The sequence below is a fragment of the Nomascus leucogenys genome, chromosome 22a (genome assembly GCF_006542625.1).
Source record: "Nomascus leucogenys isolate Asia chromosome 22a, Asia_NLE_v1, whole genome shotgun sequence".
Classification (NCBI taxonomy): domain Eukaryota; kingdom Metazoa; phylum Chordata; class Mammalia; order Primates; family Hylobatidae; genus Nomascus; species Nomascus leucogenys.
Window position 1 is genome coordinate 53,149,427 of NC_044402.1, and position 27,336 is coordinate 53,176,762.

The 27,336-nt window shown below is 52.7% G+C and overlaps 4 protein-coding genes across 15 annotated transcripts in view; 2 read left to right on the forward strand and 2 right to left on the reverse strand.

Moving 5' to 3' along the window:
* PRRT1 (proline rich transmembrane protein 1) lies at positions 1–3,574 on the reverse strand. Its single transcript, XM_012503028.2, has 4 exons — positions 3,441–3,574; positions 2,003–2,541; positions 1,178–1,363; positions 1–1,040 (listed from the first exon to the last, which is right to left on the reverse strand). Exons 1-4 carry the CDS (start codon positions 3,457–3,459, stop codon positions 864–866), a joined length of 921 nt encoding a protein of 306 aa, XP_012358482.2. The 5' UTR covers positions 3,460–3,574; the 3' UTR covers positions 1–863.
* Positions 2,549–16,830, forward strand: PPT2 (palmitoyl-protein thioesterase 2). Of its 7 annotated transcripts, none has more exons than XM_030803971.1 (9): positions 2,549–3,360; positions 6,215–6,405; positions 6,658–6,811; positions 7,312–7,407; positions 7,495–7,602; positions 9,267–9,350; positions 9,470–9,554; positions 14,477–14,531; positions 16,491–16,830. In XM_030803971.1, the coding sequence occupies exons 1-9, from the start codon at positions 2,958–2,960 to the stop codon at positions 16,647–16,649; spliced, it is 1,335 nt and encodes a 444-aa protein (XP_030659831.1). In that variant the 5' UTR covers positions 2,549–2,957; the 3' UTR covers positions 16,650–16,830. The 7 variants fall into 7 exon arrangements, with proteins under 7 accessions (XP_030659831.1, XP_030659832.1, XP_030659835.1 ...); XM_030803972.1 differs by lacking the exon at positions 16,491–16,830 and adding an exon at positions 14,716–15,588; XM_030803975.1 differs by lacking the exons at positions 2,549–3,360; positions 16,491–16,830 and adding exons at positions 3,804–6,030; positions 14,716–15,588.
* On the forward strand, positions 16,495–20,430 carry EGFL8 (EGF like domain multiple 8). 4 transcript variants are annotated; one of them, XM_030803980.1, is made up of 9 exons: positions 16,495–16,569; positions 18,288–18,416; positions 18,646–18,768; positions 18,849–18,958; positions 19,058–19,153; positions 19,235–19,405; positions 19,498–19,577; positions 19,651–19,804; positions 20,058–20,430. In XM_030803980.1, exons 2-9 carry the CDS (start codon positions 18,316–18,318, stop codon positions 20,102–20,104), a joined length of 882 nt encoding a protein of 293 aa, XP_030659840.1. In that variant the 5' UTR covers positions 16,495–16,569; positions 18,288–18,315; the 3' UTR covers positions 20,105–20,430. The 4 variants fall into 4 exon arrangements, with proteins under 4 accessions (XP_030659840.1, XP_030659837.1, XP_030659838.1 ...); XM_030803978.1 differs by lacking the exon at positions 16,495–16,569 and adding an exon at positions 17,610–17,721 and having other exon boundaries at positions 18,041–18,416; XM_030803977.1 differs by having other exon boundaries at positions 19,651–20,430.
* Positions 20,362–27,336, reverse strand: part of AGPAT1 (1-acylglycerol-3-phosphate O-acyltransferase 1) — a 9,666-nt gene continuing 2,691 nt past the window's right edge. For all 3 annotated transcript variants that reach the window (XM_030803983.1, XM_030803982.1, XM_030803981.1), the window contains exons 2-7: positions 23,447–23,655; positions 23,087–23,220; positions 22,576–22,751; positions 22,316–22,411; positions 22,117–22,189; positions 20,362–21,598 (exon numbers count right to left, since the gene is read on the reverse strand). In XM_030803983.1, coding sequence (XP_030659843.1) covers positions 21,414–21,598; positions 22,117–22,189; positions 22,316–22,411; positions 22,576–22,751; positions 23,087–23,220; positions 23,447–23,646 — 864 coding nt within the window. In that variant the 5' untranslated portion in view covers positions 23,647–23,655 and the 3' untranslated portion in view covers positions 20,362–21,413. The remainder of the gene's footprint in view (positions 21,599–22,116; positions 22,190–22,315; positions 22,412–22,575; positions 22,752–23,086; positions 23,221–23,446; positions 23,656–27,336) is intronic.

Below are 27,336 nucleotides of genomic sequence, written 5' to 3' on the forward strand. Positions count from 1 at the left end.
TAAATCAACTAAGTCTCTTTAATATTGTCTTTCAGAAGTTCACACACACTCACACACAGATCAGAACAAGGCGGGGCCGCCGAGGGGAGCGGGGAGCGGGGACTTGGGAGGTCCATAGCCTGGATTCCCTTCTGCCCGGCTGCCCAGGGGCTGGGATGGGTGGAAGGGAGTATTTACAGAGTGTTTACAGGCAGGTTTCTTATCCCAGGGAGAAGGGTCCTACACCAGGAACTTCCCAAATGTCCTTAAAAAAAACAAAAGGAAAGGTTCTGGGATTAGCAAGAAAATAGGCAGAGACGTGGGTGGAGGAGGGACAAAAGTGTACTTGCGAAAAATAGGAGTGTGGGGGCCTTACTACCCAAGGGCTGGGTCCTTTTGCCGGAAGAAAGGGAGGGGTCTGTCCGTCTGTGGGCGAGGCCTGGAGCCACAAACCCAATCACTGGACTGAATCACCCCGCGGAGAAGAAAAGAAGGCGGAGCCTGCCGACCTGGAGGCGGGGTTTTGTCAGAGCTGGGGCGGAGCTTATAGAGGAGGCGGGGTTTTCGGGACCAAACCGAGGTTGCTCGGCTGGGGGCGCTACACTTTGAGGGTGAGGGGGCCTGTAGCGATTGAGGGTCCGGCGTTTGGCCGGGATCCCGGAAAGCGGCGTCCCTGGGGGTGTGGGTTTTGGAGGGGTTCCTGAGGAACTGGATTCGGAGCTTGCTCGCAAGGCGAGACGTTCCGTGGAGGCGGAGTTTACGATGTATCCAAGTCTGACGGCCCCAGAAACGGGTGTGCAGGGCGCCCACTGGGTCCGCGGTATGACTGCAGAAAGAGCCTGGGAGATCGAGGGGCGCAGAGTGGGGCTGGACCGGGGGCGTTTTTAGGGATCCCAGTAGTTCTCGTGGTGCTGCGCGGCGATGATGATGACTACGGTGAGGATGGTACAGAGCACCATGGCCGCGATGCCCACGGCCAGGGAGATGAAGGAGAAGTTCCGGGCCTCGCGTGAAGCGATCTCGGCCGACACCATGTCTCCGCGGGCCAAGGCCGTGCGCACCTACGGAGGAGGGGTGGGGGAAGGAGGTCAAGAGCTGCGGCCTCGTTCGAACGCCTCAGCCTTTCTCTAAGATGGTCCCCAGAACGCCCAGAACTCCCTGTCCCCGCCCCCAAACTGAGTATGCCCCTGCCCCCTACCTGCACGGCCTTGAAGATGGCAATGATGCCAGTAGGCCAGAAGCAACAGATGGTGGTCAGCACTGCGATAGGCATGTAGTCGTGTGGCGGGCGCCTCGGCTCCAGTAGGGCCAGCCCTGGGCCCTGGGGCGGCGGGGGGAGAGTGGAGGTCACTCCTGTCCCCCCCGGGGTCCCGCCTGCATATGGCTGCGGAAGGAAATTTTGGGGGAAGGGGCATCACTCCGACCCTCTCCCAGCCTACCAGCGTTGGGCGGCTGGCAGAGTGGCTTTAAAAGCACAATTTTCACCCATGGCTTCTCAAAATAAAGCACCCATTACCCTTCCAGGACACCCATAAATTCCACCTAAGCCCCTCTCCTCCCTTCCTTGCTTCATTAACCATCCTATTCTTGGGCTTTCTACATTCTCTCCCGCAAGGTATGGTCCCACTGGGGCTGTCCTGGCCTCACGGCAGACCTTGTTTCTTCCCTCCAGACACCTACCAGGCCTCCCCTACCCACGTAGTCCCAGGCTTCCCCCACATCCCTCTTGGTTCCCAGCTTCCATTCCCCTCCCTCCCCCGCCAGGCGGTTTCCTACTTTCAGACCTCTTCTGAACTTCTAGGCTCCGATCCCCCTCCCAAGCCCTGACTTTGGGCACCAGTAGACTCCTACTCCCGGGTCTCTCCCTAGTCCTTCCTGTCTCAGGCTTCCTTCTTTCTAGGGCTTGTCCCAGGAACACTACCTGTTCCCTGCCCTTGTTCCTACCAGCCCCCAGCGTATCCCCAATTTCAAGTCCTGTATCGCGCCGCCCTCTTTCCCATGCCCCTGTCTGCCCGGCACTCACCGTGCCCACCGGGTAGACCGGCACGTAAGCAGTGCAGGGCTGCAGCTGCAGGGGGTATCCGGGCGCTACGTAGCCCCCCAGCGGCAGCGTGCCCACAGTCCCCGCGTGCGTAGGCACCACGAAGCCGGGGGCCTGAGCAGTCTGGGCTGGCGCCGGCGGGGGCGGGGCAGCGGCAGCGGGCGGCGGCGGGGGAAGTGGGCCCTCGAAGCGAGTCTCCTGCAGGTAAGGGTCGGGTGGCATGCGGGGCAAGGTAGCGCAGCCGGGTGGGGGTGCCCCGGCAGCAGGGCCGGGAGGGGCGTGGTGGGGGGGCCTCGGCAGCGTGGCGGAGGAGGAGGGACCGCGCTGAGCGGTGGCCGCGGAAGAGGCCAGGCCCCCTGCCCCTAAGCGCGGGAGGGTGGCGGTGCCAGACTGATGGTAGTGGTGGTGGTGGTGATGGTGTGAGGAAGGGGCTGCCTGTGGCGGTGGGGCTGGGGGTTCGGCTGGAGGCTGAGGGGCATTGTAGGGCGGTGGAGAAGTGTGAGGGACTGAGTCTGGGAGTCCTGGGGGAGGTGAGTGGAGGAGAGTATAAGAGGAAAGATGACACAGTGATGAGTTGAGGAGGGGGTAAGGGGAAACACAGGTCAGGGATGGAGAAAGATAATGGGAGAGACACATAGAGAGAGACGGGTGAGAAACCATCTCTAATTTGAGGGGCAAGAGAGGGGCTGTATCTAGGCCATCTGCCCCCCTCCTTCTTCCTTCCAATCTAGTTTTGAGGTCACAACTCTGGTCTGCTTCTTTTCTGTCTTTTTCATCACCATGCACCCAGCTCTCACCTGCAGACCCAATCCCCTCTCCTTTGCTATAGCTGCCTTTGGGCTGGCCTATCCGAGCTAGTCCTGTGTGTGCGTATGCGTAGACATGCAACCCTGTGTTAATATGTGCTCAATTCAACAGTTGTATAAACACATGTGGGATGACATGTGTTCCACTCTGCTGTTCCTTCAGTGGGGGGAGGAGTGCCCCAGCCTCTGTGAGAATCTCGGGACCTCTTTTAGGGCAGATTAAGAAGAGCCCTCTGGATTTTGCTCCCTTGACAACCCCCATCTGGTCATGTCTCCATATTTCCCCACAGGATGTCTCCATGCCAGCCAGTGATTGTCCATCTGTCACTCGCAGTGATGCCATCCCTGCAGAACCTGGCTGTACCTCCTTCACCCTCTCAACCTACCCCCCTGCCCATGTTGTTGGCAAGGGGCAAAGGCTGCGACTGGAAAGAGGAAAGGAAGAGAACGGGGGAGGCAGAAAGAGGAGGGGGACTGGGAGAGTGTTGAGAGCTGGAGAGAAGGGGAATGAAATAGAACCACAGCTGAGGAGGGGTAAGGGAGGGGGTTGGGGCAAGGGGGATGGAGAGTCTGGAGACAGTGGAGCGGGTGGGAGGTTTTGTTATTGTTTTTACCTGACTTTTCGGATGACATGCCTGCGGTCTCTCTGGGACAGGGTCCCTGCAGCCGGAGTGGGGGTCCTTGGCCGGTGCTGGAGTCTGGGTGCTGGATGGCGCAGCCGGCAGCAGCGCAGAGATGGAGAGATGAAGGCAGCGGCGGGGCGGGGGGGGGAGGTGGGGGGGCGGGCGGAGGGAGAGCGGGGAGGGGGGGAGCTTAAAGGGACCGAGGCGAGGGAGGGCGAGCGCTTCAGACGTTTCCCACTCGGCTCTCTCTGCTCTCGGACCACCTCTCCTCCTCTCACCCCGGCATTCAAGCCCCCAGTTTGGGCTCCTTTGAAGTTGTCATGGAAACACGGAGGCTAGACCAGGCGAGGCGGGTGGGACTAAGGAAAGGAAGGAGGGAGAGAGAACTCTCTGGAGTCTCCCCCTCCAAGACTCACTTAGTGATTGTATTGTGGGAGGAAGTGAACAGGTTCTCAGTGGAGTTAATAACCCAGGTGCCTCCAGAGGCAGGTCGTCTCCCCCTCTTAGCTCCCTGCAAGGTGCCAGGGTCTTCTCCCAAATCCTTAGCCCGTTTCCTCCTCTTTAGAAGAGATAAATACTTGTGTGTGTGAGAGAATTGCGCAGAGTTCAGAACTGCGATGGTCTGAAAAGTTCCCAGGGTATGGTGAACCTGCCAACCTAGCAGTAAAGAGGGAGGCCCAGGTCTGTAAATCGGGGGAGCTGGGCCTTGGAGGGAAAAGAGAGAGAGAGTTTGGGCGGTGTGCATACATACCTTCTTCGTCCAGGACTAAAGAGCTGAAGCTCTTTTGGAGGGGGTAGGGGGTATGACTTAACTGCTCATTTCTGGCAGCTCTGTTGGTAATGTGTGCTTGTTCCCCCACTTTCCCTTTGCTTTTGAGGCTGCTTAGAGTCTCTGGGCCAGTCAATGTTCAGATCCATTCCCTAAACCCCCCTACTCCCACCCACCACCTCCCACCGAGACGCATCTCCACCTCCTGAGTCGACCTGCGGTACAGCCTTATTAGTCTTATTTGCTTATTGCATCTTGGGAGCGCGTGGGTGGGTGAAGGGAGCGAGGATAGGAAGTCTATGGAGATTTACACCAGTTGTTTTTTTTTTTTTTTTTTTTTTAACAAAAACACAGCCAGATAATCATTATTCTTCCCTTACGTCCCCCCAGCCCCCACCTGGGGCAGTCGCTTTCCTGGCTGCGTCCCTTTTCGTCCATGCCCTAGTGGAAACTACAGAGCAGTATAGAGGCTCTCGCTGAAACCAGTCCCAGGCTCCAGAGTCAGATCACGGCTTCACACCAGTCGTTCTGGTCACTTAGGCGTTCGCGTGAGCCGTCAACCCCTTACCGCCACCCCATCGTCACTCTACATCATTCTGAGCGCAAAAATGGTTTGATTGAGACAAATTTAGACCAAGCAATGACCTTGTAAACAGAGAGAGGGGCTCAGACATGCTGAGAAATCCTTATCTCTAGAGAAACGTCTTTAAATGCTAAGTAAAAGCCCTGAGGCACTAGGGTGTCGGGTAGGGGTCACAGGCGGAGAGGTGGGGCGCCTGGGGGTTTCGGTAGGGAGCCACCCACAGATAACTCAGACAGCCAGATTCTGGGGGTCGCTCAGGTTGAAAGACTGGTCGAAATTACTCGGGCATGAGTCAGCGCATCCCTACGCGCCCTCCACCCCTTGAGGGTGGGTCGCTTATAGGGAGGGGAGTAGAGTAGGGCAGGAGAAACTGGGCCAGGCTGCACTTAGCTCAAGGGGCCTCGAGGACTCTCCGCGTCTCTGGAGACAAGGGCACTACACGCACTTCAGAATGAAGAGTTGTAAGTCGCTGACCTGGGGCGGACTGGAGGGTGGGGTGGGGGTGGGTGTTGAGGGGCACGCCTGGGCTGGCATCAGCCCTCCAGGCCACCCTGCCACTCACCCAGCACACGGCAAAATGCAGAGGACTACCTTTCCCTGGTCCGCCCCCTGGCCGCCCCTTGGGTAATGAAAACTTCGTGTTCTGCTGCGGAGCCAGACGCCTGTATTGGGAAGTGGGGAGAATCAAGGCGGGGAAATCGGACCTTTGGGTCGCTGGGGGCAACGAAGCCTGGAGAGGCCTTCTTTCCATTCCCAGAATATGTTTGCTGCTTTTTCTTCTCCCCACTGGCCTAAATGGATCGCTCCGCCTATTTCCTCCCCAGCACCTAGGGCGCAATGGAATATTCCATTGCCCCTCCTGTCCTGGGTCTGTGTTGCGGGGAACGCTCGCGCGGTTGCCAGAGAAAGCCCCGGACGTGACGGATTTGCGCGACCCCAAGCAGCCCGCCCTTCCCCCTCCCTTCCGTCATTCCCCTGCGCTCTCTTTCCTCACCCTTCGCCCCCCACCGTGGGTTCCAGACTTGGGATAAGTAAACGGCGGGTGGAGCGAGGCCTACGGACCCAGGCCAGGTGGGAGTTTGCACTCTTCAAGGGGCCTGGGCTGCTGCTCAGGGGTATTAAAGAACTCCGCGTTGTTCATGGCTGGGGCGATGCATTAGGAAGATCCTGAACCTAGAGAACAAGTCCCCCGAACGCTGAGTTGGGGGCGGGACTTCGGCTGCGCGTTGGTGCGTCAACGTGGTGGGGGGGGGTGTGTTTGTAGGGAGAGGGCTGGAGTAAGTTAAAAGTAGGTTATTTTGTGACACGGACCTGGTGTGGGAGCGAGAGGAGGTGGCTTGATTGCCGGGCGTCTGTTCCGAGGGAGGAGGGTGTTGCCATCTCCCTTACATGCCATTATCACCCCTTTCTCAGGCGGGAGCATGCTGGGGCTCTGGGGGCAGCGGCTCCCCGCGGTGTGGGTCCTGCTCCTGTTGCCTTTCCTGCCGCTGCTGCTGCTTGCAGCCCCCGCGCCCCACCGCGCGTCCTACAAGCCGGTCATCGTGGTGCATGGGCTCTTCGACAGCTCGTACAGCTTCCGCCACCTGCTGGAATACATCAATGAGGTCTGGCAGGGGACACCTGGGTGCAGGGCGTTAGAGGCGTCTACTGTGGCAGGGGAGGGAGAGCGGGGAACTGAAAGCCACCCCTCTGGGCCTTCCCAGTTCCTCAGGGAGCTGTTGCTGGCGTGGGGGAGAGCTGGGGGACGGGATCCCTGGTTCTAGCAGGGTACAATAGACCTGTGGACGCGGGCCAGGGGGTGGCGTGTGGGAGCTTCTTAGCCTATCCCCGGTGGCTGCATTGCCCCCTTCCCACAGACACACCCCGGGACTGTGGTGACAGTGCTCGATCTCTTCGATGGGAGAGAGAGCTTGCGACCCCTGTGGGAACAGGTGCAAGGGTTCCGAGAGGCTGTGGTCCCCATCATGGCAAAGGCCCCTCAAGGGGTGCATCTCATCTGCTACTCGCAGGGTAGGCGACTCCCCTGCCCCTAACTCCTAAGCCCTATCTGAGGCTTGATCCTTATCTGAGGGACACTTCCTAGTGTCCCTTTTTCTGAAACACATTGCTCCAGGCACAACCCTGGTACCTGAGCCCTTCCTTTCTGACTTCCCTCAGCACCTGGGTCTCATCTCTGTCTTGAATGGGAGGGAGGCTCCCTACACTGCTGCTCCTTTGCTTCCTGTTACCCATGGTTCTTGGACATAAGGACTAATGGGGCAGGTAAAAACATCCTAGAATTAGAGGCAGGAGGCCCAGCATCTAATTCGGGCTCAGTCACTTATATGATGTGTGACCTTTTGGCACAGGGTGTGCCTGCCTTCCGTAAGCCTCAGTCTCCTTTATGTACAGTGTGTGTCTGTGTGTGTGTGTGTGTGTGTGTGTGTGTGTGTGTGTGTGTGGTGGGGGTGGGGGTTGCTGCTGGCTTTGCTGTCCTTAAGTGCCTGCCCAATGTGGTGTTCTGCCTACAGGGGGCCTTGTGTGCCGGGCTCTGCTTTCTGTCATGGATGATCACAATGTGGATTCTTTCATCTCTCTCTCCTCTCCACAGATGGGACAGTATGGAGGTGAGTGGGCACTAGACTCCATAGAATTCCCTGAGTTTTGGGGGAACAGAGGTTTATGGTCACTTAGCACTGCCATTCTCTTGCCAGACACGGACTACTTGAAGTGGCTGTTCCCCACCTCCATGCGGTCTAACCTCTATCGGATCTGCTATAGCCCCTGGGGCCAGGAATTCTCCATCTGCAACTACTGGCATGGTGAGTGGGGATGCTGAACTGGGGCTTCCATGGATCAGGTCAGTTGCTTCCACCTCTGCTACAACCAATAGCAGTGATGACAGTAAAGATAACTTACATTTATTGAGCTATTTGAACAGGCTCTGTTCAGAATTTTTTTTTTTTTTTTTGAGACGGAGTCTTGTTCTGTTGCCCAGGCTGGAGTGCAGTGCACCATCTCGGCTCACTGCAACCTCCGCCTCCCAGGTTCAAGCGATCCTCCTGCCTCCGTCCCCCTAGTAGCTGGGATTACAGGCAGGCGCCATCATTCCCAGCTAAGTTTTGTATTTTAAGTAGAGATGGAGTTTCGCCGTGTTGGCCAGGTTTGTCTCCAACTCCTGACCTCAGGTGATCCACTCGACTCGGCCTCCCAAAGTGCTGGGATTACAGGTGTGAACCGTTGCACCTGGCCCAGAATGTTTTAAGTGTGTCACGTTATTGCCTTAGAAGATTTAGTCTGATGCGGGAGTCAGCAAACCTTGTCTATAAAGGGCCAGAGAGTAAATATTTTTGACTTTGTAGGACATATAGTCTGTTTCACAACTCCTCAATTCTGCTGTTGTAGTGTGAAAGCAGCCGTGTACCATATGTGAATGAATGTGCCTGTGTTCCAATAAAACTTCATTTACAAAAACAAGCAGCAGGCTGGATTTGGCCCTTTGGTCACAGTTTGCCAACCTCTAGACCAGACCATGGGGCCAGAATACTTGGGTTTGAATCTTGACCGTATTGGGTGCCTTTGGGCAAGTTACTTAACCATTCTGTTACTCAGTTTTCCTTATCTGTAAAATATTATAGCATGTACTTCACCAGGTGGTTGTAAGGATTAAATAAATAAATGAATGCAACGTACTTTGAATAGTACCTGGCTCATATAGTAGATGCTAGATAGAAGTACTTGCTATTGCCAGGTGTGGTGGCTCACACCTATAATCCCAACATCTTGGGAGGTGGAGGTGGGCGGGTCACCTGAGGTCAGGAGTTCGAGACCTGCCTGGCCAACATGGTGAAACCCCATCTCTACTAAAAATACAAAAAAAAATTAGCTGAATGTGGGCACACGCTTGTAATCCCAGCTACTCGGGATGCTGAGTCAGGACAATTGCTTGAACCCAGGAGGCAGAGGTTGCAGTGAGCGGAGATCGTGCCACTGCACTTCAGCCTGGGTGACAGAGTGAGATTTCGTCTCAAAAAAAAAAAAGTACTTGTTACTATGTTTACAGTTGTTATCACTACTATTATTATTTTGAGATGGAGTCTCACTGTGTCTCCCAGGATGGAGTGCAGTGGTGCTGTCTCGGCTCACTGTAACCTCCACCTCCTGGGTTCAAGTGATTCCAGCCCCCCGAGTAGCTGGGATTACAGGCATGCACCACCACGCCTGGCTAACTTTTGTATTTTTAGTAGAGACAGGGTTTCACCGTGTTAGCCAGGCTGGTCTTAAACTCCTGACTTCAAGTGATCCACCTGCCTCGACCTCCCAAAGTGCTGGGATTACAGGCGTGAGCCACCACACCTGGCCCACATTATCACTACTATTTTATTACTATCCACCTTGACTATTGCTGCAGCTTCCTTATGGGGCTTTTCACCACCAGTCTTGTCTCCCTTTTCTGCTTCTTTTTCTAACTGCCATTTGTACCCAGATCCCCACCACGATGACTTGTACCTCAATGCCAGCAGCTTCCTGGCCCTGATCAATGGGGAAAGAGACCATCCCAATGCCACAGGTGAGAATTCAGGCTCCTACCTGTGTCACTTTTTCTGCTTCTTTGACGCCCTATGTCTCCCTCTCCAACCTGGCCTGACCCCTGTGGCTGACTCAGCCTCTCTTCTTCCCATCCTACAGTATGGCGGAAGAACTTTCTTCGTGTGGGTCACCTGGTGCTGATTGGGGGCCCTGATGATGGTGTTATTACTCCCTGGCAGTCCAGGTAATAAGGGATTGTGTGGCCTGAAGATTGGCTAAAGATATCCCCCAACCCCAATTGGTCTTTATCTCATGCCTAAACTGGCCTGCTCCTTCCACTGTTCAGTTAGTGCTCCTCCCCTATCATGTCACCCAAGACCAAAACATGGGAGTCATATCCCAACCCCTTGTATCAAGCCAATCACTAAGTCCTGCTGACTCTTCTCCTCTGTATCCCTATCACCCCCTCCCCCACTTTATAAAAACTTTAAATTTTGAAATTCTTACAGATTCCTAGGAAATTGCAAAGATAGTATAGAGAGGCCCTTCACCCAGCTTCCCCCAGTGGTTGCATCCTATGTAATTATAGCACAATATCAAAACCAGGAAATTCACATTGGTTCAATGTGTGTGTGGAGTTGCATACCATTTTATCACATTTCCTACCACCTCTTTACTTACCTGGACTACTATAACAGCCTCCAGCTTTGTCCCCTCCATCCTATTCCTTAGAAAAAAATCCATGGCTCCGTGGTACTATGTGCTTGCCTGTGTTATAGGTCACCATGTGTAATCTGTAATGTCACCTGAGCTACTTGAATTGCTCAACAAATATTTATTCAACATTATGGGTGCAGGCTTGTTCTGGGCCCTGGGGATGCAGTGGTAAATAAAAGAGAAGTCCCTAATGTTATGTAGCTTATATTCTAGTTTGTAAGACAGCTGATACATATATACAAATATATATGTCAGGTAATATATAAGCAGGGGAAAGGATTAGAGGATGACTGGGGCCTAGTTTCAATAGTGGCTGAAGAAGTCCTCCTGGAAAAGTCACCATTCAATTAGAGACTGAAGGAAGTGAAGGAGGGAGTTGTGCTCTGGGTGGAAGAACCCCCCAGGGAGAAGGTATAACACCTGCAAAGGCCCTGAGGCACGTGTGAGGAATAAAGAGGCCAGCATGGCTAGTACACAAGGAGCTGGGGAGAGGACAGGAGAGGAGCTAAAAGTGGTAGCAGGGGACCAGGCATGTCAAACCTTAGCAGGCCAAGGTAAGGCCCTTGATATTTTTTTCTTTTCTTTTTTGTGATAAAATATACATAACATAAAATTGCCATTTTAACCATTTAAAAATGTACAGTTTTGTGGCATTAAGTATACTCACATGGTTGTAAAACCATCACCCATCAGCACCATCCATCTCCAGAACTTCTTTTTCCCCAAACTGAAACTGTATAACCATTAAAAAATAGACCAGGTGTGGTGGCTCACGCCTGTAATCCCAGCATTTTGGGAGCCTGAGGCAGTGGATCACCTGAGGTCGGGAGTTTGAGACTAGCCCGACCAACATGGAGAAACCTCATCTGTACTAAAAATACAAAACTAGCTGGGTGTGGTGATGCATGCCTGTAATCCCAGCTACTTGGGAGGCTGAGGCAGGAGAATCGCTTGAACCTGGGGGGCAGAGGTTGCGGTGAGCCGAGATTGCGCCATTGCACTCCAGCCTGGGCAACAAGAGCGAAACTCCATCTCAAAAAAAAAAAAAAAAAAAAATATATATATATATATATATATATATATATATATATTCTCATCCCTATTTCCCGACAGTCCTGGTAACCAGGCTTTTGATTTTTTTTTAAATTCTGAGTGAGATGGGAAGGCACTGGACAGTTTTCAGTGAAGGCAGGACATCCCTTACAATATTGTAATAATATAATAGTAAGTGATGAGTTTTATATACATCATGTCATTTTACATCTACCACAACCCTATGAATGATAGTGATAGCTCATGGTTATATAACATTTTTAATGTTCCAAGTCACTGTTTCTTTTTTTTTGAGACAGAGTTTTGCTCTTGTCGCCCAGGCTAGAGTGTAATAGCACAATCTCGGCTCACTGCAACCTCTGCCTCCTGGGTTCAAGCCATTCTCCTGCCTCACCTCCCAAGTGGCTGGGACTACAGGCGCCCACCACCATGCCTGGCTAATTTTTAGTATTTTTAGTAGAGATGGGGTTTCACTGTGTTAGCCAGGATGGTCTTGATCTCCTGACCTTGTGATCCGCCTGCTTCGGCCTCCAAAAGTGTTGGGATTACAGGCGTGAGCCACCGCGCCTAGCCAATATATATATATATTTTTCTGGAGTCTCACTTGGTTGGAGTCTCGCTCGGTCACCCAGGCTGGAGTGCAGTGGCGTGATCTCGGCTCACTGCAAGCTCTGCCTCCTGGGTTCACACCATTCTCCTGCCTCAGTCCCAAGTCGCTGGGACTACAGGCACCCGCCACCATGCCAGGCTAATTTTTTTTGTATTTTTAGTAGAGATGGGGTTTCACTGTGTTAGCCAGAATGGTCTTGATCTCCTGACCTCGTGATCCACCCGCCTCGGCCTCCCAAAGTGCTAGGATTATAGGCGTGAGCCCACGCGCCCGGCCTTGCCCGGCCAATATTTTTTAATTAAAAGATTTTAACTCCATCTGGCTGGGTGCGGTGGCTCACGCCTATAATCCCAGCACTTTGGGAAGCCAAGGCGGGTGGACCACCAGAGGTCAGGAGTTCGAGAACAGCTGGCCAACGTGGAGAAACCCCATCTCTACTAAAAATACAAAAATTAGCCAGGCCTGGTGGCGCACGCCTGTAGTTCCAGCTACTCGGGAGGCTGAGGCAGGAGAACTGCCTGAAACTAGGAGGCGGAGGTTGCAATGAGCCGACAGGGTGCCACTGCACTCCAGCCTGGGCGACAGAGCAAGGCTCTGTGTCAAAAAAAAAAAAAAGAAAAAAAAGATTTTAAGACCTTTTTATTTTGAAATAATTTCATACTTAAGAAAAGTTTGCGCCTGTAATCCTAGCACTTTGGGAGGCTGAGGCATGAGCCCAGGGGTTTGAGACCAGCCTGGGCAACATGGCAAAACCCTGTCTTTACCTAAAATACAAAATTAGCTGGGCGTGGTGGTGTGCCCTTGTAGTCCTAGCTACTCAGGAGGCTGAGGTTCGAGAATCGCTTGAGTCTATGAGGTCAAGGCTGCAGTGAGCCGAGATCTTGCCATTGCGCTCCTGCCTGGGTGACAGAGTAAGACCCTGTCTCAAAAAAAAGAAAAAAAGTTACCAAAATAGCAAAAAGCAGTCATTTATACTCCTCACCTAGATTTCGCAAATGTTAACATTTTGTCATGTTTACATTAATATCTTTTTTCTCTAAATATATATACATTTATTTATATGTTAATGTTATATTTAAATACAAATATAGATTCAATTTCCCTGAATATGCGCTCACAGATTATTCAAATTTTTCCAACTGTCCTTATAGAAAAAAATATACAGTGGAAGATCCAAATCAGGATCTTGAGTTGCATGATCTTGTTATGTCTCTTTAGTATCTTTTTTTTTTTTTTTTTTTGAGTTGGAGTTTCGCTCTTGTTGCCCAGGCTGGAGTGCAGGAGTGCAGTGGCAAATCTCGGCCCACTGCAACCTCTGCCTGCCAGGTTCAAGTGATTCTCCTGCCTTAGCCTCCCAAGTAGCTGGGATTATAGGCGCCCGCCACCATGCCCAACTAATTTTGTATTTTTAGTAGAGACGGGGTTTCTCCATGTTGGCCAGGCTGGTTGCGAACTGCTGACCTCAGGTGATCTGCCCACCTTGGTCTCCCAAAGTGCTGGGATTACAGGCGTGAGCCACCACACCTGGCCCTTTTTTTTTTTTTTTTTTTGAGACAAAGTCTCACTCTGTTGCCAGGCTGGAGTGCAGTGGTGTGATCTCGGCTCACTGCAACCTCTGCCTCCCAAGTTCAAGTGTGCCTCAGCCTCCCGAGTAGCTGGGATTACAGGTATATGCCACCACACCCAGCTAATTTTTGTATTTTTAGTAAAGACGGGGTTTCACCATGTTGGCCAGGCTGGTCGCAAACTGCTGACCTCAGGTGATCTGCCCACCTTGGTCTCCCAAAATGCTGGGATTACAGGCATGAGCCACTGCGTCAGGCCTCTTTAGTATCTTTTAATCTGGAATGGTTTTTAGTCTTTGTCCATGACATTGATATTTTTGAAGCATATGGATCAGCTGTTGTGTAGAATTTCCCTCAGTGTAGGTTGGATATTTCCTCATGCTTAGGTAATTTTTTTTTTTTTTTTTTTTTGAGATGTTATCCAGGCAGGAGTGCAGTGGCGCCATCCCGGCTCACTGCAACCTTCACCTCCCAGAATCAAGCAATTCTCCTGCCTCTGCCTCCCAAAGTGCTGGGATTACAGGCTTGAGCCACCACGCCCAGTTAATTTTGTATTTTTAGTAGAGATAGGGTTTCACCATGTTGGCCAGGCTGGTCTTGAACTCCCGACCTCAGGTGATCCGCCAGCCTTGGCCTCCCAAAGTGCTGGGATTACAGGTGTGAGCCACCTCGCCCGGCCGGTAATGCATTTTTGATGGGTTTCTACAGAAGTGAGGTTGTATCTTCAGTGTATCACCTCATGAAGTACATTATATCCAGTAAGGTATTTTTGAGTGTCCTCCCTGCTACCTGCCTCCCCGGTAGGCCTTGGGTTCCTTTGGGACCTTAGCCCACCTTGATTTCTTCCTTTCCTTTTTCCTTTTCTTTTTTCTTTCCTTTCCTTTCCTTTTTGAGACGGGGTCCCGCTCTGTCACCCAGGCCAGAGTGCAGTGGCACGATCTTGATTCAATGCAACCTCCACCTCCCGGGTTCAAGTAATTATCCTGCCTCAGCCTCTTGGGTAGTTGGGATTACAGGCATCTGCCACCATGCCCAGCTAATTTTTGTATTTTTAGTAGAGATAGGGTTTCACCATTTTGGTCAGGCTGGTCTCGAACCCCTGGCCTCTGGTGATTTGCCTGCCTTGGCCTCCCAAAGTGCTGCAATTATAGGCGTGTGCCACTGCGCCCGGCCAGATTTTCTCCAGCTCTTCTGATAACCTCCCCCCAAATCTCTTTGTAGCTTCTTTGGTTTCTATGATGCAAATGAGACGGTCCTGGAGATGGAGGAGCAACTGGTGAGCCCCCTGGGATTACTTCCCATTCCAGCCGCTGTCCCACCTTATTCCAGAGCCCTCTCTGTGACTCCTGAGCTGAAGGGTTCACCCTGTGGGGAGGAGGTCCAGGATCCCAGCAGTAACTCACTTTGTCTCTCCTTGTGTCTCTCTTCCATGCTTCCACGCCCCTTCGACCACCTTGAAGGTTTATCTGCGGGATTCTTTTGGGTTGAAGACTCTATTGGCCCGGGGGGCCATAGTGAGGTGTCCAATGGCCGGGATCTCCCACACAGCCTGGCACTCCAACCGTACCCTTTATGAGACCTGCATTGAACCTTGGCTCTCCTGAGGATATATTCAGGGGTCCCCAGGAACTCCTCGGTCCAGAGACCAAGTGGTGGCCTTGGAAAGCAGATGTCAGGCTTTGGTGTGCCTGTGACCACCTCATTGCTCCCATATTATCCCCCGTTTTTAGTAGAGACGGGGTTTTAGTAGAGACTTGGCCTCCCGGAACCCCCTTCCTCTGCTCCTCCGTGAATGACAATTCCAGGCCTCCCCTACCTCATGTCCTCTCATTTGGGGGATTGCTCCGTGCTATCCCTTTCTCTCAAGGCCGAAGTTGGGAAGTGAGAAACCATGTTTTTAACTTGTGGCTGCTTTTGCTGCTGCTGCTCCTCCGTATCTGGCTGTATGGGTGGAGAACCCACTCCCTGCCCACCACAGGGGTCTCCTTCCAGGCCACTCAGGACATTTTTAGCTTCTCTTCTCCCCATGTTCCCTTTTTTCTCTAAAGTCCCCTGTCATCAGCCCTCCCAACTCCTAAGAGGGACTACCCATGAGAGTGGGGTTCTGAGGCTCCCCTATGGGGACAGTTCCGTTCTTGAAGTGTCAGTGTTGGGGAATATCTGTGGCCTATGAGGCCCATCTCAGGTTTGGGGATCCCCCCAGTCCCTATGATCAGTGTTGGAGTACCCCCCTGGGAGAGCCTAGTTTCTTTGAGGCCCCAGGCCCTCTTTTAACTACCCTTGAATAGGTGTTATCCCTGTATTTATGGAAATAAAGTTCCATTTCCTCAGTGTGACTTGGCTCATTTCCAGGTGGAGGGGACCTGGCTCCCCAAGGAGGGTGGGGACGGAGACTGAGGCCTGGGTGCCCAGATGCCTGGTCTAGGGTGGGGACCCCCTTGGTGTTTCCGCTCTCTCTCAATGCCCATTCTTTGTGGGTTCCTGGTTCTCTGCGGGTTCTTTCCTGCTGAAGACAATTCTCTTCCTCTCCCAGTACCCAAGACTGGGGGGTTAAGCTCAGGGCTCCAGTGGTTTGGGCCTCAGCCTCATGGGTGGAATGCGCCTGCCACCCCCAGGCTAGACGAGGGGGCAGAGGGTCAGGGTGGGCATTTGTTGTGCCCCTTTTGAGCTTTGTGGGCCAGAGCTGGGTGTAGGGCTGGACAATGAGCCTCCTCTTCCTTGAAAGAAGGAATTTTGGCTGAGACAATTGGGCCCTGTCTGCTCTGGCATGGGGGGTGGTGGCTGACTCAATTCTGTTCCCCCTAAGCCCTAACAAATGTCATCAAGAGAGGGGGGCAGTTTTCCCCTTGGTGCCCTGGGCTGCCCCCCTGCCCCTTTGTGACGACTTGCCCTTCTAGCTTTCCTCAGCTGATCTTGCTTTTTCTCCCATAACCTGAGAACTGCTTTGTTCCCTGCAGCTGGTTCTCTCCCTGCCCCCTAACTCTCCCCTAGTCTGTGTTGGGTTCAAGGGGGTACTGGTGGTGTTACAGAGCTCATAGCTTCTGATTTGGGGAGTCCAGAAATAGGGGCCTCCGAGGGTTGGAAAGATACTGCTAGGGAGCCCTTTGCTGTGGTGGGGATGAGGGTAGTGGGACTTGACCCTACTGAGCTGACCCTGCTGGAGCTAAGGAGGAGGCTTGTGGGAGGGGGCAGGAATGGGAGGACTCTCTGGCCCAGCCCCTCCTCTCCTTCTTAGCCTGCCAGGCCCACCCACCAGTCTGAGCTGCTTCTGCTGAGGCTGGTCTGCCTGAAGCCTCCCAGGAGAAAGAAGCCAGGTGGGAATGGAGAGAGAGAGGAAGGCAGGTGGGGAGAGAATTTCAAATGGGGAAAGAGTGGGGTTTACTCAGAGACTTAGGGTGGGCATGAGTTGAGAGGTGTTTTGTTGGAGCAAGGGATGTGCATTTAGGGCGTATGTGATGGTGTGGGTATATGAGGGGAGTAGCAGTGTGTGAAAGGTGTGGAGTTTCCAGGTGCTTGGTTTGTGTGTATGGTGTGAGGGTATATAGCTAGGGTTATTTTATTTTATTTTATTTTTTGAGACGGAGTCTTGCTCTGTTGCCCAGGCTAGAGTGCAGTGGCACGGTCTTGGTTCACTGCAACCTCTGCCTCCAGGGTTCAAGTGATTCTCCTGCCTCAGCCTCCCGAGTAGCTGGGATTACAGGCGCTCACCACTGCATCTGGCTAATTTTCTGTATTTTTAGTAGAGATGGGGTTTCACCATCTTGGCAAGGCTGGTCTCGAACTCCTGACCTCATGATCCACCCACCTCAACCTCCCAAAGTGCTGGGATTACAGGTGTGAGCCACTGCACCCGACCAGCTAGGGTTTTGAAGGTATGAAGTTATAAGAAGGCATGTTAAAGACAGGAGGGTTGGCCGGGCACGGTGGCTCACACCTATAATCCCAGCACTTTGGGAGGCCAAGGTGGGCGGATCACCTGAGGTCGGGAGTTTGAGACCAGCCTGACCAACATGGAGAAACCATGTCTCTACTAAAAATACAAAACAAAATTAGCCGGGCGTGGTGGCAGGCGCCTGTAGTCCCAGCTACTGGGGAGGCTGAGGCAGGAGAATGGCATGAACCCGGGAGGCGGAGCTTGCAGCAAGCGCAGATCGCACCACTGCACTCCAGCCAGGGTGACAGAGTGAGACTCCATCTCAAAACGAAACAAAACAAAATTAGCCAGGCATGGTGGCGCATGCCTGTAATCCCAGCTATTTGGGAGGCTGAGGCAGGAGAATCACTTGAACCCGGGAGGCGGAGGTTGCGGTGAGGCAAGAACATGCCATTGCACTCCAGCCTGGGCAGTAAGAGCGAAACTCCTTCTCAAAACAAAAAAAACAAACAAAAAAAAGACAGGAGGGTCATAAGGGGAGGGTTGACTGTGTGTCCCTCCAGGTTGTACAGAGGGGATTAGAAGTAAGTAGGTTATGGCCGGGCGCGGTGGCTCAAGCCTGTAATCCCAGCACTTTGGGAGGCCGAGGCGGGCGGATCACGAGGTCAGGAGATCGAGACCATCCTGGCTAACACAGTGAAACCCCGTCTCTACTAAAAATACAAAAAATTAGCCGGGTGTGTTGGCGGGCGCCTGTAGTCCCAGCTACTCGGGAGGCTGAGGCAGGAGGATGGCGTGAACCCGGGAGGCGGAGCTTGCAGTGAGCCGAGATCGCGCCACTGCACTCCAGCCTGGGGCACAGAGCAAGACTCCGTCTCAAAAAAAAAAAAAAAAAAAAAAGAAGTAAGTAGGTTAGAGGGGAGGTGGAGGGAGTGTGCTGGGGTGTGAGCTTTTATGATGCTGAATGGATCATGATATGCTAAGGATAGGATAGCATTGGGTTGTACACACAGGTGTAGGCAATCCTGGTGGCTAGTATGTAAAAGTGAATGTCCTGACTCCCTTAGAGGGCACCTGCGGAGTGCCCTTGGAGGGACTAGTGCTGGAGAAATTAATAGGAGAGGGGACGGGCATCCATTAACCTTTTCTTGCCTGCAGCCTGTAGGTTCCAGCGTCAAAGCGAATCATGGGGTCCAGGGCTGAGCTGTGCACTCTCTTAGGCGGATTCTCCTTCCTCCTGCTACTGATATCAGGCGAGGGGGCCAAGGGTGGATCCCTCAGAGAGAGGTGACAACAGAGGGGGTTGGGCCCGGGGTGAGCTCTTCTCAGGAGCCTTCTGTTGGGGGTGGGGCTTCACAGGAGGCAAAACATAACTGAAAGTTTAGAATGGGGGTGAGAGGCTGTCATCTGGAGGGAGAGCGGGGCCTCAGTAGCCTCTTGAGGGAAGTGGGACTCCTGGCTCGCCAGGGCCTGGCCTACTCAATCTCTCCCACCTCATCCTCTGGCATGGATGCAGTCAGGGAGTCTGCTCCAAGCAGACACTGGTGGTCCCGCTCCGCTACAACGAGTCCTACAGCCAACCAGTGTACAAGCCCTACCTGACCTTGTGCGCTGGGAGGCGCATCTGCAGCACTTACAGGTGAGGGATGGGGAGATGGGACCCCAAGAACCCCGACCAGGACCCGTACTCAGGGTCCTCAGCCGGACGCTGTGTTCCAGGACCACGTACCGCGTTATGTGGCGGGAGGTGAGGCGGGAGGTTCAGCAGACCCACGCAGTGTGCTGCCAGGGCTGGAAGAAGCGGCACCCGGGGGCGCTCACCTGTGAAGGTGAGGCTGGGTCTTCCAGGCCTTGCGGGAGGCGGGCCCCACGGAGCTGGGGAGATGGGTCGTCGGTTCGAGTCTGAACCCCACTTCCTCTGTCCGCAGCCATCTGCGCCAAGCCTTGCCTGAACGGAGGCGTCTGCGTTAGGCCTGACCAGTGCGAGTGCGCCCCCGGCTGGGGAGGGAAGCACTGTCATGTGGGTGAGTCAGCTTGTCCTCCCCACCTACCCAGGTGCTTGCCCCCGCCCCCTCTCTCAGCCCCTTCCTTTTTTCGGTAACTAGACGTGGATGAATGTAGGACCAGCATCACCCTCTGCTCGCACCGTTGTTTTAATACGGCAGGCAGCTTCACCTGCGGCTGCCCCCACGACCTAGTGCTAGGCCTGGACGGGCGCACCTGCACGGAGGGGTCCCCAGAGCCCCCAACCAGTGCCAGCATACTCAGCGTGGCCGGTGAGTGGGCAGGAGTACGGGCCACCGGGGGGACTCGGGACAGGCGTCCGGGCTCGGGCAGTGGTCACGCTCTTGGTCTCCTTTGTCCCTAGTTCGGGAGGCGGAAAATGATGAGCGCGCTCTGAAGCAGGAGATTCGCGAGCTGCGAGGGCGCCTGGAGCGGCTGGAGCAGGTGAGCCAAGCCTGCTGGGTGGGGCGTGGCCAGACGTCACTGTCAATACCCTGAGGCATCTCTTCCTTTCTAGTGGGCCGGTCAGGCTGGGGCCTGGGTCCGCGCGGTTCTGCCCATGCCGCCTGAAGAGCTGCAGCCAGAACAGGTGGCTGAGCTGTGGGGCCGGGGTGACCGGATCGAATCTCTCAGCGACCAGGTGCTGCTGCTGGAGGAGAGGCTGGGTGCCTGTGAGTCCTCACGCTCCTCCCGCCTTGACTTCTATTCCCCAACTTTCCCCAAGACCCCTCCCCATTCAGGCATTCCCTCTTTTCTCCAAGCTCCTCTCCAACATTCACTATCCTCATGCCTCTCCACTTCACCATCGTTCTCTTCTGAAATCCTGTCCCCAGCCCAATAGTTTCACTTATTGTTTGGTGAGAGTGGCAGTGTAGTCCACTCCAGGCTGACCACAGCCACTGTGTCTGCCATGTCATTAACCAGGCTCCTGTGAGGACAACAGCCTGGGCCTCGGTGTCAATCATCGATAAGAAGCCTCTACAGCACCCCTGCCCCCTAATTTATACAGAAACCAGACCCACTAATCCTCTGGGATTGGCTGACTGTGAGCTGCAGACAAGGCTATCAGCCACCAAAGAGCAATGAACAATGGAAACTTCAGAGAGCTGAAGAAAGGGGGAGCCTGTGTTCTTGGCCCAGCCCTGGGTCTTCTGGCTGGGGGCAGGTTGCCTGGGCAAGAACCGCTTCTTCAATTCCTTAACAAATGCAACCACCAAGCACCCAGATCTCTCTCTCTCTCTTTATTTTCAGTTTTTTGCTGTTATCCAGATAATTAATAAAAACCAACCACGCAAAACTGGGTCCCACCCTCTCCTTTTGCTCCCAGCCTACCTCCCCAGTTGTGGGAACAGGTCTGGAGTGAGAGGCAGGGAGTGGCTAATGCCACCAGGAAGAAATGAAAACTGGCTCAGAGAGGGGGGAGCCTCAACAGAAAAAGAAATAAATTAAAAGCCCTCCTATCCCCTCCAGCCAGGGTTCGTTCCTTTCCCCAGCTCCCCAGGGGGCAGAAGTGAGTGCAGCACCTGATGTCTGCTTCTTCCCCTTGTGTCTGGGAGATGGTGCAGCAGGGCTGCAGGGGGCTGGGTGGGGTCATGTCCACTGAAGAACTGTACCATGGGGACAGAAAACCAGAAATGTGGAGACTAAACTGGTATCCCAGAGAGTGCACGACCCTGGGCATCTGGACAAGGGCAGACATGAGACCTCTGAATTAGAAGGGTCCAGCCCCCACTGACGGGAGGCTACACTGGGAGGGAAGGTGAAGGTGCTGAGGAAAGCTCCCAGGATGAGCCTGGGAGGAATGCTTCAGGTATCAGCTTCCAGCCAGAGGGCGACAAGTCCTCCTCACAAATGGATGAGTCCATTGAATCCATGGACTTTGGAGTGGGGGGGAATTGTTCCACAGAATGGATGAGTCCACTGGCCAATGTGGGGTAGAGGGGTAGAGAAGACCACACAGGAAGAGACTCCACTGGGGATGGAATGTTCCCCACCCTTGTGTAGGCTGAGTCACTGGAGATGAGGGGGAGGCAACTGTCCCACAGACAAGACAGTAGGAGGTGGGGGTCAAGAGTGGAGACTGCACCGAGGCAAGAGTCCATGGATGGGGCCAAGAGGGGGCAGGAGTGGTGCTGTATCCACATTCACTTCAGAAGTTGAAGATTCCAAAGAGGAGAATAAGTGGGGAGAGGGGAAACAAGGAAGAGGGTTTGGCCCTGCTTCAGGGCCCACTGGGTGGGTAGGTGTGGAGAGGAAGATGGGGACAGATGGGAGGAGAGCTCACAGCCAGGGTTCACCCCCCCCCCCAGGCTTCTTCAGATAGTCACCACCACCCCGGCCATCAGTGGAGATTTCCCGGAAAACAGTGAGCATGGAGTGCCGGACTCTGTCAGCCAGAGCTGGGACGTCATCTGGTGTCAGCCCTTCCGTGGGCACTGGGGGCAGCACCCGCACCTGACATTGTCCTGGGGCAAGGGGAGCACCATCATGGCCTGTCCACCCAGGTCTTTGCCCACAGGTGGGGCCCAGCTTCCGAGAGATACTCTTCCTCAACCTTTCAGTTCTCTTCCCCCAACCCTGGACAACCACCCCTGGGCTTGCCAGCTGCCACTTCTGAGGCCCTTCTCCTATACAAAGCCTTCTCCAATCCCCAGTTCAGACATCTCCTCAGCACCCCTCCAGCCCCCCTCCTCTGGGTTTGGCATTTACTGCTGAATGAATGTTATTCATTACAGCTTTGTGCACACAGGCCTTATCTTTCCTGTTAAGATTAGTAACAGCCTCTCTTGGTGGGACCAAGTGCTACCCATCTGGCAGGGTATGGTGGCTGCTTGGTAAAGACTTATTGGCTGATGTGGAGTTAAGACTGGATGACTGTGTAGACATCTCATGGCTCTGACACTGAATGATCCCCCTGCCTCACAGGGATGTCCTCCCAGCCTCTCTGGACACACCCTACCCCAGAACTGCTCAAAGCCCTCACCCGAGGTGAAGCGACGCTCCTTCTTGCAGTAGAAGTCTTGGTAGGAGGACATGACTATGGGGACAATGGGAACCTGGGGAAGGGGTAAAGCAGGTCAGTCCACAGCTCTCTTCAGAGACTCTTAAAATAAGCCCCTGCCCAGAGATGAGGGAATGGTGGGGGTTGGCAGCTGAGTAGCAGAACGAGGAGCAGTAGTCACCTGGGCCTGCACTGCAAGATGGAAGGCGCCACGTTTGAAGGGCAGCATGGAGCCATTGTGGTTTCTCGTTCCCTCAGGAAACACCCAGACCCTCACCTGGGGGAGAAAGAGGGTCAAGGAAGACAAATACATATGGAGGAGTCAGAGTAGGTGTGATGTTATAATGGGATCTTTGAGGCCCACTGGCCCTGCATATCAGTTTATTTACAACTGTTCTACTCTCTATCCCTCCAATCCCCCATTTCCCCAGGATGACTCACGTCCTGGGTGAGCAGGGTCTGGGCGACCTCAGACATGACACTGATGGCATCCCCCGTGCGCTTCCGGTCGATGAAGATGACTCCTGCCAGCCAGCAGGCCAGCCCGGCAGAGCCAGCCCACAGTAGCTCGCGCTTGGCAATGGGCACACAGCGGCCTGGCAGTACTTCCATCATCCCTTGGGCAGGGTGGGGGTGGGTGAGGATCGAGGTGGAGGCAGAGTGTCACAGAAGGCAACCCACCTCACCCAGATCATCACCCACTCTGGTAGGGACTGGAGGTGAAGAAGGAGACTAGGCAGGGGGGGCCCCAAGTGAAGGAAAGGGTGACCAAAAGTATATGTACCCTGCTTATGAGGGCAGTTCTACCCAGGGAATGAAGGCCTGAGCGGGAGGCAAGGGAGCAATGTCCCAGAGGAGGGGGAATTGAAGATCTCTAGGAGAAGATATTCTAGGGAAGGTTCCAGGAGGGGAGGCATGGCTGGGGGAGGTGTGCCCTGTGGTGGGGTCTCACCAAGCAGATCGAGAGAGCTCTGGTGGTTGGAGACAACAACATAGGGCTGCGAGGGAGGGAAGTGGTGAGCCCCTCGCACCTCCACTCGGATCCCGTACAGGTATTTGATGTGGAGCAGCATTAGACGCAAGATCCTGTGGGGTCATGGCAAGGGGTCCCAGTGGGATCCATTGATGTCCATCTGCATACCTCAGCTCCCCCCACCCTACTGTCTTTCTGACCACCTTTGCAGTCCTCTCCCCATTCCCTGTCTCTGGTCTCTCTCAGTCTTTGCTACACACACCATGCCCCCTTCCCCCAATCCACTACTCACTTTGTACCCTTAAGTTCCCTCATTGCCCAAGACCCCTTGCCCCTCACTTCATGTTCTCGACGTTGCGTCCTCGCACGGCACACACAGGGATGGCGAGCACAGCCAGGAAGAGGATCCAGCCATTGTAGAAGGCCATCTTGAAGAAGTACTTGGCACTGGGGCTGCAGAACCACAGGGTGGGCAGCAGGAAGAGCAGCAGCAGGAAGAGCAGCAGCAGCAGCATCCATGCCCCTGGCCACAAATCCATTCTGGCCACCTGCAGGGGATGGGGCAAGGGACAATCAGCCTGGTTTCTGGAGGACAGTGGGGTAGGCAAGGCACAGAAGGCAGGCTTGGGGGCTGGTACTATGAGGACAAGGGCCTGAGACACAAACTGGGGCAGGGTTCTCATTGAAACCTTCCCAGGAAGGCTCTCTAGGATGAGGGTGGTAGAGATAGAGCTCAGGACTGCTTTCCCACCCCTCTTCCCAAAGGCTCCGGATATATTCAGACAAGAGACACAAGACACGGACATCTACAATTCACAGATACCTGATAATAAATGACAACAAGAATAATAGCTAACACTTGTAGCTGGTAAGGGTCTTATAATGGTCTATACTTGTGCTGTCCGAGAAAGTAGCCACCACCTACATGTGGCTCCTGAGCACTTGAAATACAGCCAGTCTGAACTGAGACATGCTGGAAATGCAAAATACACATCAGATTTCAAAGACTGAATAAAAAACAAAATGTAAGGTATCCATTATTGATCTTTTATGCTGACTACATTTTGAAATTATAACCTTGGGCCGGGTGTGGTGGCTCACGCCTGTAATCCCAGCACTTTGGGAAGCCGAGGTGGGCGGATCATGAGGTCAGCAGTTCAGGACCAGCCTGACCAACATGGTGAAACCCCATCTCTAATAAAAATACAAAAATTAGCCAGGCCTGTTGGCGCATGCCTGTAATCCCAGCTACTCGGGAGGCTGAGGCAGGAGAATCGCTTGAACCCGGGAGGTGGAGGTTGCAGTGAGCCAAGATCATGCCACTGCACTCCAGCCTGGGCAACAGAGTGAGACTCTGTCTCAAAAAAGAAAAAAAAAAAAAAGAAATTATAATCTTTTGGATGTTATCAGATTCAAGAAAATATATTACTAAAATTAATTTCACTCTTTTTGCCTTGTAAAAATGTGGCTACCATAAAAAAATTACATTGTGGCTTACATTATATTTCTGTAGAACAGCACTGGTCTATACATTAAGTTAAACTCTTAAAATGATGCATACGATAGTCTAGAAAGTACTATTATTATTTACATTTTACAGGAAATAGGCCCAGAGAGGCTAAATAACTTACCTGAGGTCATATAGCTCCTGTAAACAGCAGTTTCTAGGTTACATCTAAGCCGCCTGTGTTCCTAACCACTCTGTTACGCTGACACTGGTATGTACTGCATATACATATACGAACACAGCACACAGCATATATGGTAATTGTGACAGAACACTCACAGCCATATACCCAGGGGCCAAATGGCAAGATTAAAAGTTTGTGTCACTAATGCCAACAGACACACAGTCATACAAAGACTAACATGTTCACACACAGACACAAATTTATAATTACACCCAGTGACAGATAAAAGAATGTAAATGCGTAACTAGAAAAATCCCTCTCCACCCAGGCAGCTCACCCATTCCTAGGTAAACTTATGGACATACCTGGAATAGCTACAAAGACCAATCCTACCTCCAGACAGGCAAACGAATCCTACTACCCTTTCCCTTCCTTCTAGTGACACTTTGCCTGGGCAGGTACAGTGTGTGAGGCCTCACGAAGTGAAAAAAGGAGGGAATGGAGTAAAGGGGACCTAACAGCACTTGCCCTGGGAGAGGAAAGGGCTCAAGAGGAAGAGAGGCAGGAACACAGAACCTGCGTTCTAGGTTCTTCCTCCTTCCTCCACTCTGCCCCACTGTTGGGGGCAGGGTAACAATTCACAAAAAGGGTGTTCAGGCAAATACCTGTCATTCCTACTGAGGCCACAGGCACTGTCTTCCCATGACGGGAAGGGCTATGCTCAAAGGTAAGCCTATTGCCAAGTGAGAAGGTAACAGGCAATAGAGGAAACAGGAGACCTTGCCAGTCGGAACACCGTAGGCTTTCTGAGCTGCTCCATCCCACTGCCCCTACAAGTTCAGAACAGCATCATTTCTCCCCTGAACTATGTGGAGTAGGCTCCCAACTCCCTCCAATCCATCTTCCACGTAGCAACCACAGAGATTTTTCTGTTAGCACAAATTTTTCTGAAACACAGAGCATTTCCCTGTCTTGCCTAAAGGCTCTTCTTGACAAGTTGACTTCTGCTTACATCTTCGACCACATCCTCACAAAACTCTTTTTTGTTCCAGTCAAACTGATTCACTTCAGTTCCTCAGACACCATGATCTTTCATGCTTCCGCACCTTGAACATACTGTTCCCTTTGGCTGGAATGCCCGTCTCTTCTCCTGCCTCACACAGCTCAGTGTCACCTTTTGGAGGGCTGCCTGAACCCCTCCAGGCCTGTGCTTTCATTACACTTTTATCTTGATCAGTGGGTCTCGAAGTATAGAAATGCAAATTATTAGACTTCACCCCAGATCTACTGAATCAGAAATTCTGGGCATTAGGTCCAGCAATCTATTTTTCTTTTTCTCACTCTGTCACTCAGGCTGGTTTTGAACTCCTGGCCTCACGTGATCCTCCTGCCTCAGCCTTCCAAACTGTTGGGATTACAGGTGTGAGCCATCGTGGCTGGCTAGCAATCTGTATTTTAACAAGCCCTCTGGTGAGTCTGATGTGCGCCTGAATTTAAGAACTACTGATCTTGACAACACACTATGTGTTGACTGGCATTTTTGTTTCCCTCCTGAGGCTGCAAACAGCTTAAGGACAGGGACTCTGTCTTATCTCCAATGCCAGGACAATAGGAGATGGAGTAGGTGCTCAATAAACACTTGCTGGACAGATTCTAAGGCTGTATACACACCCACAGAGCCACAATTAATGACAGAGATGGCAGTTCTGATCACAAATTAGTTATCCTCTTGAGTAGAACTGACTAGTAAAACAAAAGTCACTGAGAAAGTAACGAACACACCAAGCCTAATGGTAACCGACTCTGAATAGATACATGCAATACATGGCCATAATTAAGCCAGAGTAACAATAATCAGGAAGAGGTCATCTCACAAGAGAAATGTACAGAATGGGATCAACATGCCACAGGGAAAGATGCTGCTCTCATCAAATGTGTGCCAACAGTGCAAAGAATGGAGGATAATGTCCATAAATAAATACCAACAATGGGGTTCACAGCAGGGTGGACCCTGTGACATGCATTGAGCTCATGGACACAGACTGTACACAGCCACTGGAAAGATAATGTTTGTGTAGAGAGGTATGGGCCAGGGAGGTCACCAAGGTAAGGCATGCAGGGATGGTTCTTTGCAGACCTGGAGACCCAGTTACCTTCTTCTCTAACACTTGATATTAAGTGACCCTCTTTGGAGAACAAAAGTCCAAGGATTTAGAAATGCAATGGAGGGCCAATTTAATGAGCATACGGCTCACAAAATATACTGATGACAAATTTATAACACACATTCTATGGTCCTGTTACATCAGTGTATCGTGCAAAGGCGCATACACATGTGTTCTGTGAACTGTGACCGGGAAAACAGCAAACAGGCCAATTCAGTCAGACATGAGAGTGTGGGCTATTCAGCCAAGCCATGGGATCCCACACATGAAGACTACTGCAAATGGTAGGACCATGGACGTGTCAAAGCAAAATAAGGTATATAACCTTCACATGCTGAAATAAACATGCCAAAACATAAAACGTGCAAGTAACATGAAACTATAGAACAGGTGCAATAGATGAAAACTCACACACATGCGGTACTTGAACATG